Source organism: Thunnus thynnus, chromosome 20 (genome assembly GCF_963924715.1).
Source record: "Thunnus thynnus chromosome 20, fThuThy2.1, whole genome shotgun sequence".
Taxonomy (NCBI): Eukaryota; Metazoa; Chordata; class Actinopteri; order Scombriformes; family Scombridae; genus Thunnus; species Thunnus thynnus.
The window spans coordinates 13,230,811-13,245,302 of NC_089536.1; the positions used below are offsets into that span (position 1 = coordinate 13,230,811).

At 39.7% G+C, this 14,492-nt stretch overlaps 1 protein-coding gene across 4 annotated transcripts in view; it reads right to left on the reverse strand.

Moving 5' to 3' along the window:
* Positions 1–1,178: 1,178 nt before the first annotated feature.
* The window catches only part of adam11 (ADAM metallopeptidase domain 11), a 29,247-nt gene continuing 15,933 nt past the window's right edge, over positions 1,179–14,492 (reverse strand). For 2 of the 4 annotated variants that reach the window (XM_067576068.1, XM_067576069.1), the window contains 19 exons: positions 14,015–14,172; positions 12,750–12,824; positions 12,474–12,545; positions 10,123–10,289; positions 9,957–10,041; positions 9,702–9,792; positions 9,034–9,085; positions 8,667–8,766; positions 7,811–7,882; positions 7,302–7,394; positions 7,090–7,170; positions 6,963–7,013; positions 6,778–6,841; positions 6,501–6,606; positions 6,196–6,315; positions 5,400–5,568; positions 5,120–5,234; positions 2,091–2,108; positions 1,179–1,534 (listed from right to left, as the gene is read on the reverse strand). In XM_067576068.1, the coding sequence (XP_067432169.1) occupies positions 1,386–1,534; positions 2,091–2,108; positions 5,120–5,234; positions 5,400–5,568; positions 6,196–6,315; positions 6,501–6,606; positions 6,778–6,841; positions 6,963–7,013; positions 7,090–7,170; positions 7,302–7,394; positions 7,811–7,882; positions 8,667–8,766; positions 9,034–9,085; positions 9,702–9,792; positions 9,957–10,041; positions 10,123–10,289; positions 12,474–12,545; positions 12,750–12,824; positions 14,015–14,172 (1,838 nt within the window). In that variant the 3' untranslated portion in view covers positions 1,179–1,385. Of the gene's footprint in view, positions 1,535–1,660; positions 2,109–3,996; positions 4,088–5,119; positions 5,235–5,399; positions 5,569–6,195; positions 6,316–6,500; positions 6,607–6,777; positions 6,842–6,962; positions 7,014–7,089; positions 7,171–7,301; positions 7,395–7,810; positions 7,883–8,666; positions 8,767–9,033; positions 9,086–9,701; positions 9,793–9,956; positions 10,042–10,122; positions 10,290–12,473; positions 12,546–12,749; positions 12,825–14,014; positions 14,173–14,492 lie in introns of those variants that run through there. The other 2 variants (XM_067576071.1, XM_067576070.1) reach the window with 2 other exon arrangements.

Genomic DNA, 14,492 nt, shown 5'->3' on the forward strand with positions numbered 1-14,492 from the left:
TGAGATTGATTTTAGTTATTTCACCCTGAATACACTCTAGAAATAAACCTTCTAATGTTATTTTTTTAAATATACATATTTATTGCTTATTACACGGATCTGTTCAGTCAGAATTTAATTGTCTGGAGCAAATCAGAGATAAAGCATATTTAAAATCTGCTTAAATTTTCATTTCAATTTCTACAGTACTACTATCTCAACTAAATTTAGGGCATCAAAGCCAAATTATAATTTGTAAAACTGAGAAAATCTTAGGTCTAAGTCCTAATTTTGCAGCTTGAAACTTGAAAACCTCTCAGAGGCATGTACGAAATATACAGTCTCACATCTTCTCTACAGCCCAGATGATCAAGCATATATCCGACAGCAATGTTGGAAATCCAAAGGAGCTCAAAGTTCCCTAAAACTTACAAATCAGACAGATTTAAACTCCCTTACCTAATTAAATCTCACAAGACGAGCAGTTTAAAGCTTGCGGGCTGAGAGGCAGGAAGAGTCTTCCTCGCCAGACTTGTGCTTCCACTCAGAGCGGCAGTGAGTCACTGCTGTCTAAATGAGTCAACCTTATGATACACTATGTACAACAGCACCCATGTTCAGCATACTCGTATGCATATTGTTTGTATATGGATTACGTATAATACAGCGGGATAAAACATGTGGTGTTTACATGTGCAACAACGTCTATCCAGCTTGGCGGCGGTAAAGAACAAAGTACTCGGATGTCGGCACACAGACACAACAAGCGATTGCTTCCTTTTGCAGGCTTGAACTATACGTTCATACATTAATGCATATTATGTAGAAGCATTGATTTAAGATGGACTACTGTTTGATCATGAAAAGCAGCATAAGAGGAGAAAATAAGGCTACTACTGTGGAATGTAAAGGCCTATCACACAAAAATAACCCTCTACTAGACGGACATTCACTATTTGGTGATATTTATAGATTTCTATTGCAGTTAAAATTGCACTACTTAAAAGGAGGTGGCACACCAGTACAACCTTACTGGTTGTGTTCTCCATGAGGTTAAATAAGTTAACTGTGTATTAACAGAAGGCGTTACGTTGCCTCCTTCCATGAAATCACTTAAAGAGGTAAAGCATAATAACAGTCGAAATGGCAGAAGACCAGCTGTAACCAGTGGAAGAGAAAAGAAAACCAAAAACATTAACTCGAGCAACAAACATATGTATTGAATAAAAACTGGAATGATCACAAAACAGGTCTGTATCGCCTACATCTGTATCGACTTGAACATCTGTAACTACACGATCTTTGACGACTGATCAGATCTCGATGTGTCTTCAGGGTAGACCGAAAAAAAAAAAGAAACCTTTCTGAAGGAGATGTACTGATGTACTGAGGCAGCATAAATAAAGTCAGAAAAGGAAAACAGGAAAAGTCTGAGGGCTCGTAACCATTTGCAGAGCAACTGGAAGACATCTTTTGTTTTGTCTCCTCAGAGCTGACGGGACACAGTGTAAGGAAGACAGGACAGCAGGGAGATACGGCTCAAACTCCCGAAGATCTGGAAAAAGAAGAAGAGGAATGGAGAGAGAAGACGGAGAGATAAAGAGGTGAGGGGAGGAGAAAAAAACGAAGAGATGGATGCAGATACTGTAACTCATAAAATGTCATAACCCGAAACATAAACTTAAAAGAGCTGTTCACCTTTTATTATTGCAAGTCTTATGAAATGAACATTACAAAGTCAACACTGCATCTATACTCTAGAAATGGCAGCCAAGTCACTGAGAAAACATGCAGTAAAAACAATAATGAAGCAAACTGGGATATAATGAAATGTCTCCTTTCGCTGTTTGTGAGCTGTTGCACCTGTATGAAAGAATCTATAATGTGTGGAAGATTAAAAATAAGGCAGAAGAAGCAGGTGACACATCCGTGTGTGTGTGTGTGTGGGGGGGGGGGGGGTGCTCCAAAATATCTGAAAGTACTCGAAGCTGTAGGTCATCAAGAAGCAGATAATTCTTATAAAACAGATGGCATTATGTTGACATAATGAACAATGACCACAGATAAATGTTTTAGTGTGAGCTCATCATCACTGAAAGGTGGGATCGTACCTTCCTCTTCGGATGTTTCTGGAGCCGCAGGAAGGGAGGCGGGAACAAGATGGAGGGGAGCAGACGAAAGACAGAGAACAAGTGAAGTAGAAAGACTATTAACTTTTGTCAGATGAGGGCAAGAAGCAGCATCAAAATACATGCAATGAAACTAAAGCCTTAAGCCAAGCATTTAACAGCTGCTGGAAACATCCCCCGTGTTTATATTTTGTTATCTAGAAACTACTGCCAAGGAACCTGCATTATCTATACCAGGTAAATTTGATGCTATCATACAAACTGTACTCATACCATCAAGACAAACCTTTACAGTCAGAGACAAGCTTTTTTTTAAAAAAAAAAAAATGTCTTTGCATGCTGCAGGCATGCCACAGCAAAGCCAGATGAAGCAAAACAGCATTGTTGTGTGTGAATAAAGGAAGCTGCAGAAAGGCGACCTGGCGTCAAATCCAGCCGTGCAGAGAAGAACATGACAGTGAGAGCACAGCGGATTCAAACAACACTTGTTAAAGTGTCAACAATTCATGTGGTTTTGTCCTCTTTCTGTGGAAAAGCTCCATCACTACGTCAAACTTAACCCTTACATACTGTTTGACCCATTTTTACATTTGAGAGAAGTAAAACAGCCTCAACAAAGCTTTTTAAGCCTGAAATTTGATGACTTTTAAAAGTGACCCAAAATATCAAAACAATTCGATATTTCAGGTTTTTTTTATTTATGTGCAGCTGATACACATAATTGTACATATTTATTTTATAATTTCAAAAAAATCACCATTCAAAAATATTATGACAATTTCCACATTCATTGAAATCATTATGGTTGTTATGTTGCTATGTTTTCGGTAACACGGGAGCATAATATAGTGTGATTGTGAATGTTTTTTCTCCAAAAACAAATTGTGTAAAACCTAAAGAATACACTCTTTCATGATTCATTAAGGATTTATAAATGACTGATAAAGTATTTATCGATGAAGAGAGACTAATAGGGTCAGAATATGAACAGTATGTAAGGGTTACAAGATATACTGTCTAAAAACTCTTTGATCTATTTAGTTCTGTGTGGTGTGAGAGTTTCACTTCAGTGTTGGTTATAGCCGGAAAGTAATGCTTATTTATCTTAACAATTAATGTGTTGATTATTTATGTGTTTACTTGACATTTACTTCATTAAATGTCTATCACAATTTCCCAGAGACTAAAGCGACGTACGTTCAAAACACAATCACAAAACCTCAAGATACTGAATTTACAATAATATAAAAAGAGAGAAAACCAGCAAATCATCCCATTTGAGGAGCTGGAACCAGAGAATAGAATAGTAGATGAAAAAAATCTACTGATTGTTTTCTTATTTCTCAATCATTTGGTTTATAAAATGTCAGCAAACTGTGAAAAATGTCCATCATACAAGTTTCCAGACCCCACGGTGACGTCTTCAGATGTTTTGTTTTTGTCCGACTGACAGTCCAAAACCAAAAAAGTTTAATATTACAGAAGATTATGAAACCAGAAAATTATTGCCACTTAATTTTGTTGATTGACTATCAGCTTAGTATTTACCTTATTACAGATAATATATATTTAGCTTTACAATCCACTAAAGAAAGTGTTTAAGTCTCACGCAATGATGGAAATTTCATTTAAGATTTTAATAGCCAAAAGTGTTAATGAAGGCTTGAAGTACTATCATTCTTGTAAGTACTATTGTTCATGCTCCCTGCAGACAGTAAATAAAGTATAAGTCTGGCAGCATTAACCACAAACCGCACACAATGTCTGGTTGTGATTATGGATCAGACAGCAAGCACAGGAGCATTCAGCAGCGAGCCGCAGGCATGTGTGTTAGCTGACAGAGGAACACAGCAGGCACACACAGATGGAGGCATGCCAGAGCTCTTACTTAAATCCCCAGCCAGTTCCCCCCAGGACTATCGCTGCCACCAGAATTGCACCAGCAACCGAACCTATTATGATATTGGTACCACTGGGACCTGTGGGAGTGAAGGAGTCAGCCAGTGAGGGAGTGGGGAAATAAATTTTTTAAAAAAAACTACATGTGAGAGAGCTGAGTACCAATAATTAACGATACTTGCGGTTATCGTTTTTATATTTTGTGTCTGTTTTGGATGTAAAGCATGAAAAATGAGTCAAGCTGTAAAATTCCAGAGTGGAAATCAACTGGGAGTAAATCCGCTTCTTCTCTCTAAAGGTATAAGAACAAGTTATTATATTTGCTATCAGGTTTGAATCACAGTGTGATGCTAAATAACAGGGTACAACAATTTCTTATAGCTTATATTGTTTTGTCCTTAGTTGGAAGAAAGATGGTGATGACTGAAGTGGCCCATAGCCTGAGAGGGAGCAAAATAACATTTCATTCATATCATTTGTATCAATTAATAAATTGGGGCTCATGCTTTTAATGCGTTTAAAAAGGAACCCCTATATTTGTGTGCATATATGTTTTCTTATGTTAAGTGTTTTTGTTTTTACAGCATCATCAAAGGAAAAGATAGAGTGAAATACCCTCTAGGAGATGTAAAAGAACAATTGACAGTGCATGAAAACACAACCTCTAAATAGCCAAATATGATGCACATGTTACAATCTGTGTGAATAAATAAAGCTTTTTTTAATGTTGTCATAGTTTCAATTTGTCCTTTGTTGCTTTTTTGTTTGTTTTTTACAATGCATTTAATATTTTTCTGTATGTTTATTCATTCTGTGTCTCACTTTAATCCGCTGCTGTTACCTTGCATATCCTTTATACAAACTGTAATTCATATATGTGTATATTTCAGACATTTTCATTCACATACCTCTATTTAGAGTTTTAATTGTTCTTACAGCTAATGAGATGTAACAAATATAACTTATTTTCTTTTTGTTTATTTATTTGTGTCTATTTTGCACAACAACTTTTGTTTTGTTCACATTCTTTTTTGTCAAATTAGTTGTTTCACAGCAGAGGAAACACTGTGACCGAACTGACTGGCTGATAAAAGAAACAACGGTGTGGTTACCTCTGTATTTCTCTGGTCCCTCTGGTGGAGTAGGGATGGGGATGGGGTCAAACACACTACAGTCCTTCCCAGTGTAGTCTGGATCACAGATACATTTCACCTCGTTACTGCAAGTCTGTGGGACACGAAGGAGAAAAATGAGGTGGGTGTATTCAACATTTGATCTCCTTACAACCTCCAAACCTTTATTTCCATATATGAAACCCCAAAGATGTAATAAACCATAAAGCTCCACAAAACAAACATAACAAAATCTTGAAAACAGCGGAGACAGACTCACCCCGTGATGGGAGCAGATGCGTGAGGGCGAGGAGCCCGGGCAGATGCTGAGGTTGAAGGTGGTGATGGGGAGGCAGCGGTGCTCCAGACACATCATGTTTGGTCCACATGGCGTCCCGTCCTCCACATAGCCGAGGTCCAAGCCATCATCCAGCACTGCATGACCACCTCTTTTGTCATATGGTGACATAAAATCATGGTTAGTTTATCTATCTTAGTTTTACCTCAACAGCTGTTATTCCTACAAAACACAGTTTCATTCATTCACCACAGCCACCATAGCAGCCCTAAATAAAATACCTCACTGAATACTACGTATTGATGTGTGTATATATATACAGGAACGAGTGTACATGTATATGAAAGTACAGTATATGAGAGGAAATTGCACGGATGTGTATGCGTATATACTGTAAGACCACAATGGTTTACCATTTATTTCTTGTGAGATATGAACACACAAAAACAAATTTCCCTCCTGGGAGAGTAAAGAACATCCATCTTCTGAATCTGTTTCCCTCACAGACTCCTAACAGGCTGATAGTAGAGTTTGATCAAAGTCAAAGGTGTCAGGTTCAGTTAAAGGATTGATTATCTCTCTTACATCAGACTGTTTGGCCACTCATCTCACTTTCTCCTTTTTCTCCCATTCACCTTTCCCTCCGACTATTCCTTTTACTCCTAGTTGTCTTCTCTCTTTCACTCATCACTCTGTGATTACTGAAACGAAAATACAGGTTCTGACAACTTCCCCTCATGTCAGGAATCTGAATGTGGTTAAACAGCCCTCTCTGTACCTGCAGTCCAGGTATCTGTTCTGATGGTAGATGGTCAAACTGGTGACTTTTCCCTGCAGTTCGCCAAACCTCGGCTTGGCTGTCAGGTTGGTGCACAGCAGTAAACCACACAGAACGTCTCTGATGAAGGTGACGGAGAAAGGTGGACAAAAAAAAAATAGTGACCAAAAAACCTTATTAGTTACAGTTCATATAGAAAAAAGGTATGTATAAAATGGCATCTTCCATGAGTCCAAGTTGTCTTTGGATTAAAGTTTTATGTGTATACGTGGTTTCAGAATTTATTTTACATGCTGTTCACTCACTGTTTGTTGCACTGGATCCATCCCTGTCCACTGGAGTCCGGACCACAGTTTCCTTTGTCTGTGCCCTCAGAGTTGAGCTTTTCGTAGCAGAATCTGTCCGCTGAGTCTGAGAAGAGAGTACAGAGTCTTTAACACCGTGCATGACAACCCTTGTTACAAAGCAAAAAGACCTACTACAAAATCACTATCACTTCCGACTACCATACAACTCCTGCTGTAACCACCAGGGGGTCATGCAACATCAAGAAATAAAGCTCAACATCGAATCCAAACCTACTGTAGCCCCACAGAGTCCTGCACTGGCCATCTCTGGTCTTACAGCGACCTCCGTAACAACGACCCTGAGGACGAAGAGGGTAGTCATGATGTTGATGATGAAGAGAGGAAAGAGAAAAACTCATATGTTTTACTGAATCAAACAAGACAAGCACTAAAAGATTCAACAGGTAGCATGATTTTTACCTGGCCAGCATCGCACATGTAGCCATCCAGTTTGTGGACATTATGAGGACACTGCAAGAGAGAAGAACATTATCTGTGTTTTAAAGCATCTTGATTAATGCACAGATGTGTCAGTGCTTTTTCCCACCTGGCTTGAGTCTCCCATGCAGGTTTCAGCAATGTCGCAGTCATTCACAGCATCGCGGCACGTCACCCCTCTCAGCTCGTACTGTTGCAAAGAATCACAGAGGAAATAGAGCAGAAAACACAAAGATGTGAGAGTGAAAGAGTCAGTCAGAGACTTGATGAATGGCGACAAACTACACAGTTGAAGTGGCGTGACGCATAGAAGCAGCTCACCTTGCAGTCCCTGCAGCAGAGCCCGTTGCTGCACATGGCATTATGGGTAAGAGTGCACTTCTTACAGCAGTTGGCTCCACTCCGCGCACACTCCTACAAGTCAAGAAGGGGTTTAAAGTACACCTGTAGACACATAACTGACTTATAATCCATCTACAATCCGACACAGCACACAGAGAACTGTCAGAGAGGGATTCTGGGCTACATACAGTCCACAGTAGAGTTGCCAGTTTGGTCGCTTATTAAGCAAAAAGCTTTTCCTACATGGTTTAATGCAAAATATATTAATTATATATTAACTGCAGCATCTCTGCCATGATACAGGGAATGACAGAGATCCGATCTGCAGTTTAGTTTAAACTGACAGATGAGAAAAGGGTTCTGAAAGACAAAATCATGTGGTGTGTGAATACTACTCTGATTGACTAATATCTGTTTGTTAGAAAACAGTCCAAATTCATCGTATATAAGACCACCAACAAGAAATTGGTTAATTCAGCTGTACTCACCACTAGAGAGCCACAGTCACATTCCTCTCCCAGCTCCACATATCCATTGCCGCATTCTGGCGGGTCTAGCAGCTACAGGAGAAAAATATTATGTAAGGGGGCTATCGAGTCAAACAATGTGTTTCAATAGGACTGTCGATTAAAATACAGTTATACCGACTAACATGTTTAACCTCTGATCCACTTTTTTATCACTGCATTTTGAACTAGTGTCACACAACTGTTGTCTCTTGTGACATGATGTTATGTGAGTCTATGTTGCCTTTTGTCTTGAGTTCATCCTAAAAACGTTTTACTGATTGTTTGTTCTTGGGATTCAATTGTCTACATTTGGTGCTTGTGTTGTGATATTTCTTCATGTCAGACAATGAGCTTGATGATAGATGGTCTGTGAAAACACCGGGGACAACAATGGAAATAAGTCTAAGACTTAATGAATCTATCCCTGGCAAAGTCTGGTGTACTGTGTTTTAAAATATCTTGGAGTGTTGTCAATAAACCTAAACTTCACTTTTGTAGAATGTCAATTTTAGGTCACACACATGACCACTTGAGTACAATATGAGTTGATGCATGTTCAACCACAAAACTGGATAATCTATGCATGTACACAGCGGTGCCTTCTATTCTTAATTTTACAACACTTGTTGGTATTTGCCCATAACTAAAAATGCTAATGTGAAATAGGTCTTTGAGGTAGATTTACTTTGATTTGAACTGCCAAAAGAACAAATTAAAGAAATTCATAGAGGCCACGGTGTGAATCCATTCATGCTTCAAAGTTTTTCTTAGATTTCTATCTAAGTGATTAAACCCCCCAGACATTCCTCTCTGATGATAACAGAGCGTCTCTCACCTTGCTGGGCTTGTTAAAGAGGCAGCTGCCTCCTCCCTGTTGTAGGAAACGAAGGTACTCGTCTATACTGCAGCGAGAGAACTTCCTGGGCAGGTAGTAGCTGATAAATACAGACACAACACAGTAATCACACACTGATACATTTGTTTGTCAGAATTTGCAGTATTCTTAAAAAGTATTCCTTCAAAAGTCTGAATAAAATATGACCTGTCAAGCTAAATCTTGTAGATATTTAGCTCAAATAAAAGGTACATTTGATACACCTTCATTTTCTCATCACTTTGTAGATCATGTTGCAAAGAGGAGAGACAAGCAGGAAAAATGTGCTACAGGTGTCTGACTAATTTATAGTAAATTGATTACGCACCCTGTATCCTCCATGATGCAGCCCAACCAGGGGTCTGGACACCTGCAGTCTCCTGGATGAACACACACACACGCACACGCACACGCACGCACACGCACACACACACACACACACACACACACACACACACACACACACACACACACACACACACACACAAAAACATAAACAAAGAACATTTGTGGGGTCATGACAAAATCATGATGAAACTGCATACAGCAAAACATTTTAAGCTCTCTTTTTCAATTCTGCTCTACAATTATGAGTTCACACCACTTGAGGGAGTTATAAGTACAATTAAAAATGAAATGATGTGTTTTCTTAGGGATAGATTTAGATAAATAGATTTAGTAATATCCACAACTTATCAGTGGGAAATAGACTCACACTTTAATATAACAGCACAATACAAATTAAAATATTATCTGACACAGCTTGAAGACACTTAAATAATAACTGAAATAATCACATAATACAAGAGGACGCTAGAAATTTACAAAAGGAAAAAACTTGAGTATGCATGTATTTAAAGATAGAAGCTTGCATAACAACTTGGCATCCCCTTTGTGTTTTTGAATCATGAACTTTGAGACTGTCTTTGCCTGCCAATCTCACATGAATGTTTGTGCAAAGCTGGAATCAACACCTGCAATTTACTTTATTTTTACCTGCAGCTGGTCGCTCCTTGTTCCTCAGCATGCCGATGTTCTGGCCAAGGCTCTGACACAATGTGATGGCCATGGGGCCCACACTACCATACTGAAGACACACACATATAAAACAAGTTAACAACATCTAGAGGGAAAAGAGAATAAACTGTCTTTGATACTAGATTCATGAGAAACATTAACATCTTTAAGAAATACACAGATTCCATAACTTTACTGGACATACGCCTTGATTTGAAAGGAAATCAGTTTTACCTCATTGATGCCACCACCTCTGGTAAGAGAACAGATGCCCCCGACATACGCTGCCTCACTGCGGCTGCTCATGAACGTCCTCCCACTGCGGGAAACACAAGACTGCTATAATAACAGAAGAAGAATGATAACAACAAAACTAGAATGAGACGAGGACTGAACGCACGAGAAGAGGTGCACGGTGTCGCAGCGTTCCTTGATGCTCTCCTTCCTGTACTTCATGAAGTCGCGCAGGGTGAGCAAGGCATCATCGCCCACGGAGACCCTGTTTTCAGATGACCAGGTTTCCATGGCCACCAGGACGATGCGCGTGTTGAGCTGCTCCTTGTAGATCTGGACACATCAGAAGGAAAGAATTATGAGCAAGAATTATGTACCAGGTGAGGAGGTGCAACCAAGAGACATTCAGAAGGGGGGGGGGACAAAAAACAGCAAGATTCAGGACTACAGCTGATGTGCATGGTTTTATGAGGGCTTGAACATGCAAACATTCATGTGTAATAGACGTTATAGTCATCTCATACATCAGAGTTATTTAAATCAGAGAAGTCTGAAAGTCTGTTTGAAGATGTCAACATGCTTTTTTCGCCTTAAATTAGCTGTAAAATGAAATGCAAACATTGGAACCTATTTGTAAAGAAGATTTCTAGTTTTGTTTTTTATAAAGATGAAATTTGAGAAAAGCACCAACAGAAATCCACTGCAACATCTCATATATAATAAATAAATGATAAGAAATACAATAAAGTCTCAAGTTGACATAACATTTTTGATTTAGCCCCATTTCTACATGGGAAACAGGTAAGAATTAAAGAGTTTTGGTTCGATCTCTCTATGACATTCCTACGGGCCGTGGCCGCCATATTAGATACATAGGTGGCGCTATAGAGCACATTTTGGCACTTTGGGGGATCATTTTTACATTTTATCAAATTTTTGACCAGACTTGATGTGTGTGCCAAATTGGTGAGTTTTTGAGCATGTTTAGGGGGTCAAATTTAGAGTTGAAGTGGTGGATTAATAAAGAAAGAATAATAAGAAAGAAACAAACACACAAAATACAATAGGGCCTAAAGAAAGAAAGAAAGAAACAGAACAAATACAAGAAGGTCTTCGCCCCTTTGGGGCTCAGGCCCTAATAAACTGCAAAAATTGTGTCCTGTGAGTGGAAAAAAAAAATCAGATATAAAAGGGTTAAGTGATGTGGTTGCAACAGGCTTGTTCTAGAGGAAGGGGGCACTATTGGAGATGTTTAAATTTTGAATTTGTGAACTTATGACAAGAAAAACTGCATTCTGTTAGCAGACCTTAACAGCTGAGGGAGCTTTAAAGGAGCATGAATCTAATGAATCAGCATCTATCTAATAGAAACAGTCATATCTGTCTACAGTCTAGCACAGGTAGGAGAAGGCAAACAGCAGTTGGTTGCTATGGAAACCAACACCATTGTGTTTATCAGTGAAGGGTTTCCCATGCTGATGCTACAGAAGAGGACAGACAGAGGAACACAGAGCAAATTTTCTTCACTTCATTCAGCTCTTTTGAAAAGTAATCCTCATGCGTATTACACATGCACGCAGCAAGATTTGTCATGACTGTAAAGCCTCAAATCATCATCATTGTCCACTGTATTCCAGGACCAGCTGTCCATCTTTGCATAGGGTGAGACATTGGTATTTGTTTATTTATAAAGCTAGCCAGAGTAAATGGTTCTCCTACCTTTGTGTGTGTTACTGCACATAATTAGGGCCTGAGCCGCAAAAGGGCGAAGACCCTATTGTATTTCATGTGTTTGTTTCTTTCTTATTATTCTTTCTTTATTAATCCGCCACTTCAACTCTAAATTTGACCCCCTAAACATGCTCAAAAACTCACCAAATTTGGCACGCACATCAAGTCTGGTCAAAAATTTGATAAAATGTAAAAATTATTCCCCAAAGTGCCAAAATGTGCTCTATAGCACCACCTATGTATCTAATATTGCTGCCACGGCCCGTAGGAATGTTGTAAAGAGATCGAACCAAAACTCAATTATTCGTCTCATGGACGAATGGAGCTCATTGAGTGAGAGTGACAGTTTAGTGATAAAGTGCTGCAGAAAAATAAAATCAAAACTAAAATTTGTAGCTCTGTACTGCAGTTTTTCCTTTGTTAGGGCCCAAGCACCTAGCGGTTCGCTCACACTCTCCATTCAAATATATGAGTATTTTTCTGTGTCCAGCTGCAGTTACTTATTGTCTCTACACACCCGACCAACGCTGCTTGCAGCTTTAATTAAGAATGTTTTTGGGATGCTTTCTCATACCTGACTCTGTTTTGGATGGCCAAACCTGACATAACATCAAATGACTTGTGGCATTTTGTGAATAAGGGGTGGCAACTGCCCAGAGCTAAGCCTAAGAGACACCTAGTAACAGATATTCAGTATGAAGGATGCTGATGTTAAAAAAGATAGATGAAAGGACAAGGAAGCACAGTGAAATATAACTTTTCCACAGGATTGCAATGTGTTCTCACCGCATCGGCCATGTTCACCACAGCTTTGGCAAAGTTCTTTGTCACAGTGGTTGAGCGACGGAGCTGGACAAACTAAGAGAAGAAGAAGAAGAGAAACTGCCTTTTCGGTTACTGCCTTTCAGAATTTTTCTGTGCTGATCACAAAGTCTTATCAACAAAGCACCTGGCTGATTTAATTCTTATTTTAAGTACAGTCACATTTCATATTGTTGCCTCCTTCATGCTTCAGTTACACAGATAAGAAGAACACCTTGGAGCTGTCAGCCTCACACCTACCAGTTCATGGTCATTTACCACCATCAGCTCGATGTACTTGGTCTCAGTCTGCACAGTGCGCTGGCCTCGCCGCACCTGGAGGAGGCAAAAGAAATCCACACAGCCAGACCTTTGAATCGACTGTCATAATAACCTTCACACAGGACACACACATAAACACAACGCACACACAAACCCAGGACGTAAAACTATTACTCACACCGCGCGCGCGCACACACGCGCACTGATGCCGGTGAAACTCTAGTCTTTGTCCTTGAGAGGGAAACACAACTTGGGGCGAAGTAATCAGTCATTCATTTAGAAGATTATTGCTCTGCTGATATATTGCAGCTCCTGTGAGTCTGACAAGAAAGCTGTAGATGCAGAATATGGGTTTCTGGCACAACTTCACCTAGTTTTAAGGTGCACGGAGAAGGGAAAGAAGTCTAAAGTGATCAAAACTCCAGCGACACTTGTAGTACATAGAACAACTTTATTGTTTGACCAACGCGTTTTGGCTTGTGACCTTCATCAGGTTCATCCCGATGAAGGACAAGGAAATTACTTTTAAAGCCCCTATAAACATATGTTTCTCGATAACGCTACTTTGGTAGAAATGTTTGTGTTCACGCAGGACCTCACTGCTCAGAATAAGAAGCTGATTAAGAAAATATGTTTTCAGGGATTTTAAAAAGGCGAATTCCAATTTGTTACAACTTTTTGTAGTTTTGGCCACCATGCCTTTTGGTTGTGATAACATTGAACTTACCCAGTTAACTGCTGAGATCTGGGAACATGGAAACATCATTAAAAAAGTGAATGGTAGGAAACGTCTGTCACTTTTTACAGACCGACTTCCTGGTTCGATTTGACCGATCATATTTAGCAAAGAGGGATAATTACTGACATTTTGGGGTTTTTTACTTTTCTGTTTTAACTTTAAGTGGTTTAGATAATCTATCTAAACTGTTAGCTTGTTTACAACTTGTCTCATCCATGACCACAACCACAGCTCGTGTTTTTTTGTCTGAACTGACTTTTTCCCAGATTTGGCTAAACACGTACCACACTTATCTCTCTTTGTACTTATCTCACTGAGATTGTATGTGGAAATTTGGAATCATCTGACAGGCATTTCTGTGAAATATAAATTGTGTTTAAATATCTCTACTCTGATGTCTTCTTCATGGTGAGATCTGCTGCAGCACATGTTCCTCGCAGGCCATTTGTGTGCATACATGGAGGTGTGTGTGTGTGTGGGGAGAAAGAGTTGTATGAACACTGACTTGTCTTTTTGAGCGTCTCAGGCCTTCTGTGAAGACGGGTTTCTCCTCCTCAGACCAGTCGTCTCCAGCCTGAGCCTCCATGTCCTCCTCCAGCTCACCGTCTTCTTCACCGTGGCCATCTGTCTGCCCCTCAGGCTCTGTGCTGTTCACAGAGCATCCTGGGACACACACATACAGATGGTAGAGACAAAGACAGAGTACGTGAGAGAGAAAAAAGTGGCTAGTCATCAGTCCAGGGGTGGATGTAACCATGTATTTTAGTCCACTGATCTGTGGGGAGAAATCAATATCACACAGCCAGAGGAGGTGAGAGAGAGGGGTGAGCAGGCAAGGAGGGAGGAAAGGCATGGGTAGGGTAACAGGAAGGAGAGGGGAGACAAATACAGATGAGTGTCAGGGACAAAGAGGAGAGGAGGAGAAGAGATGCAGCTAAATGAAACGTTGAGGAAGGACGAGGAGGGGAGCTGGACAACCTGAG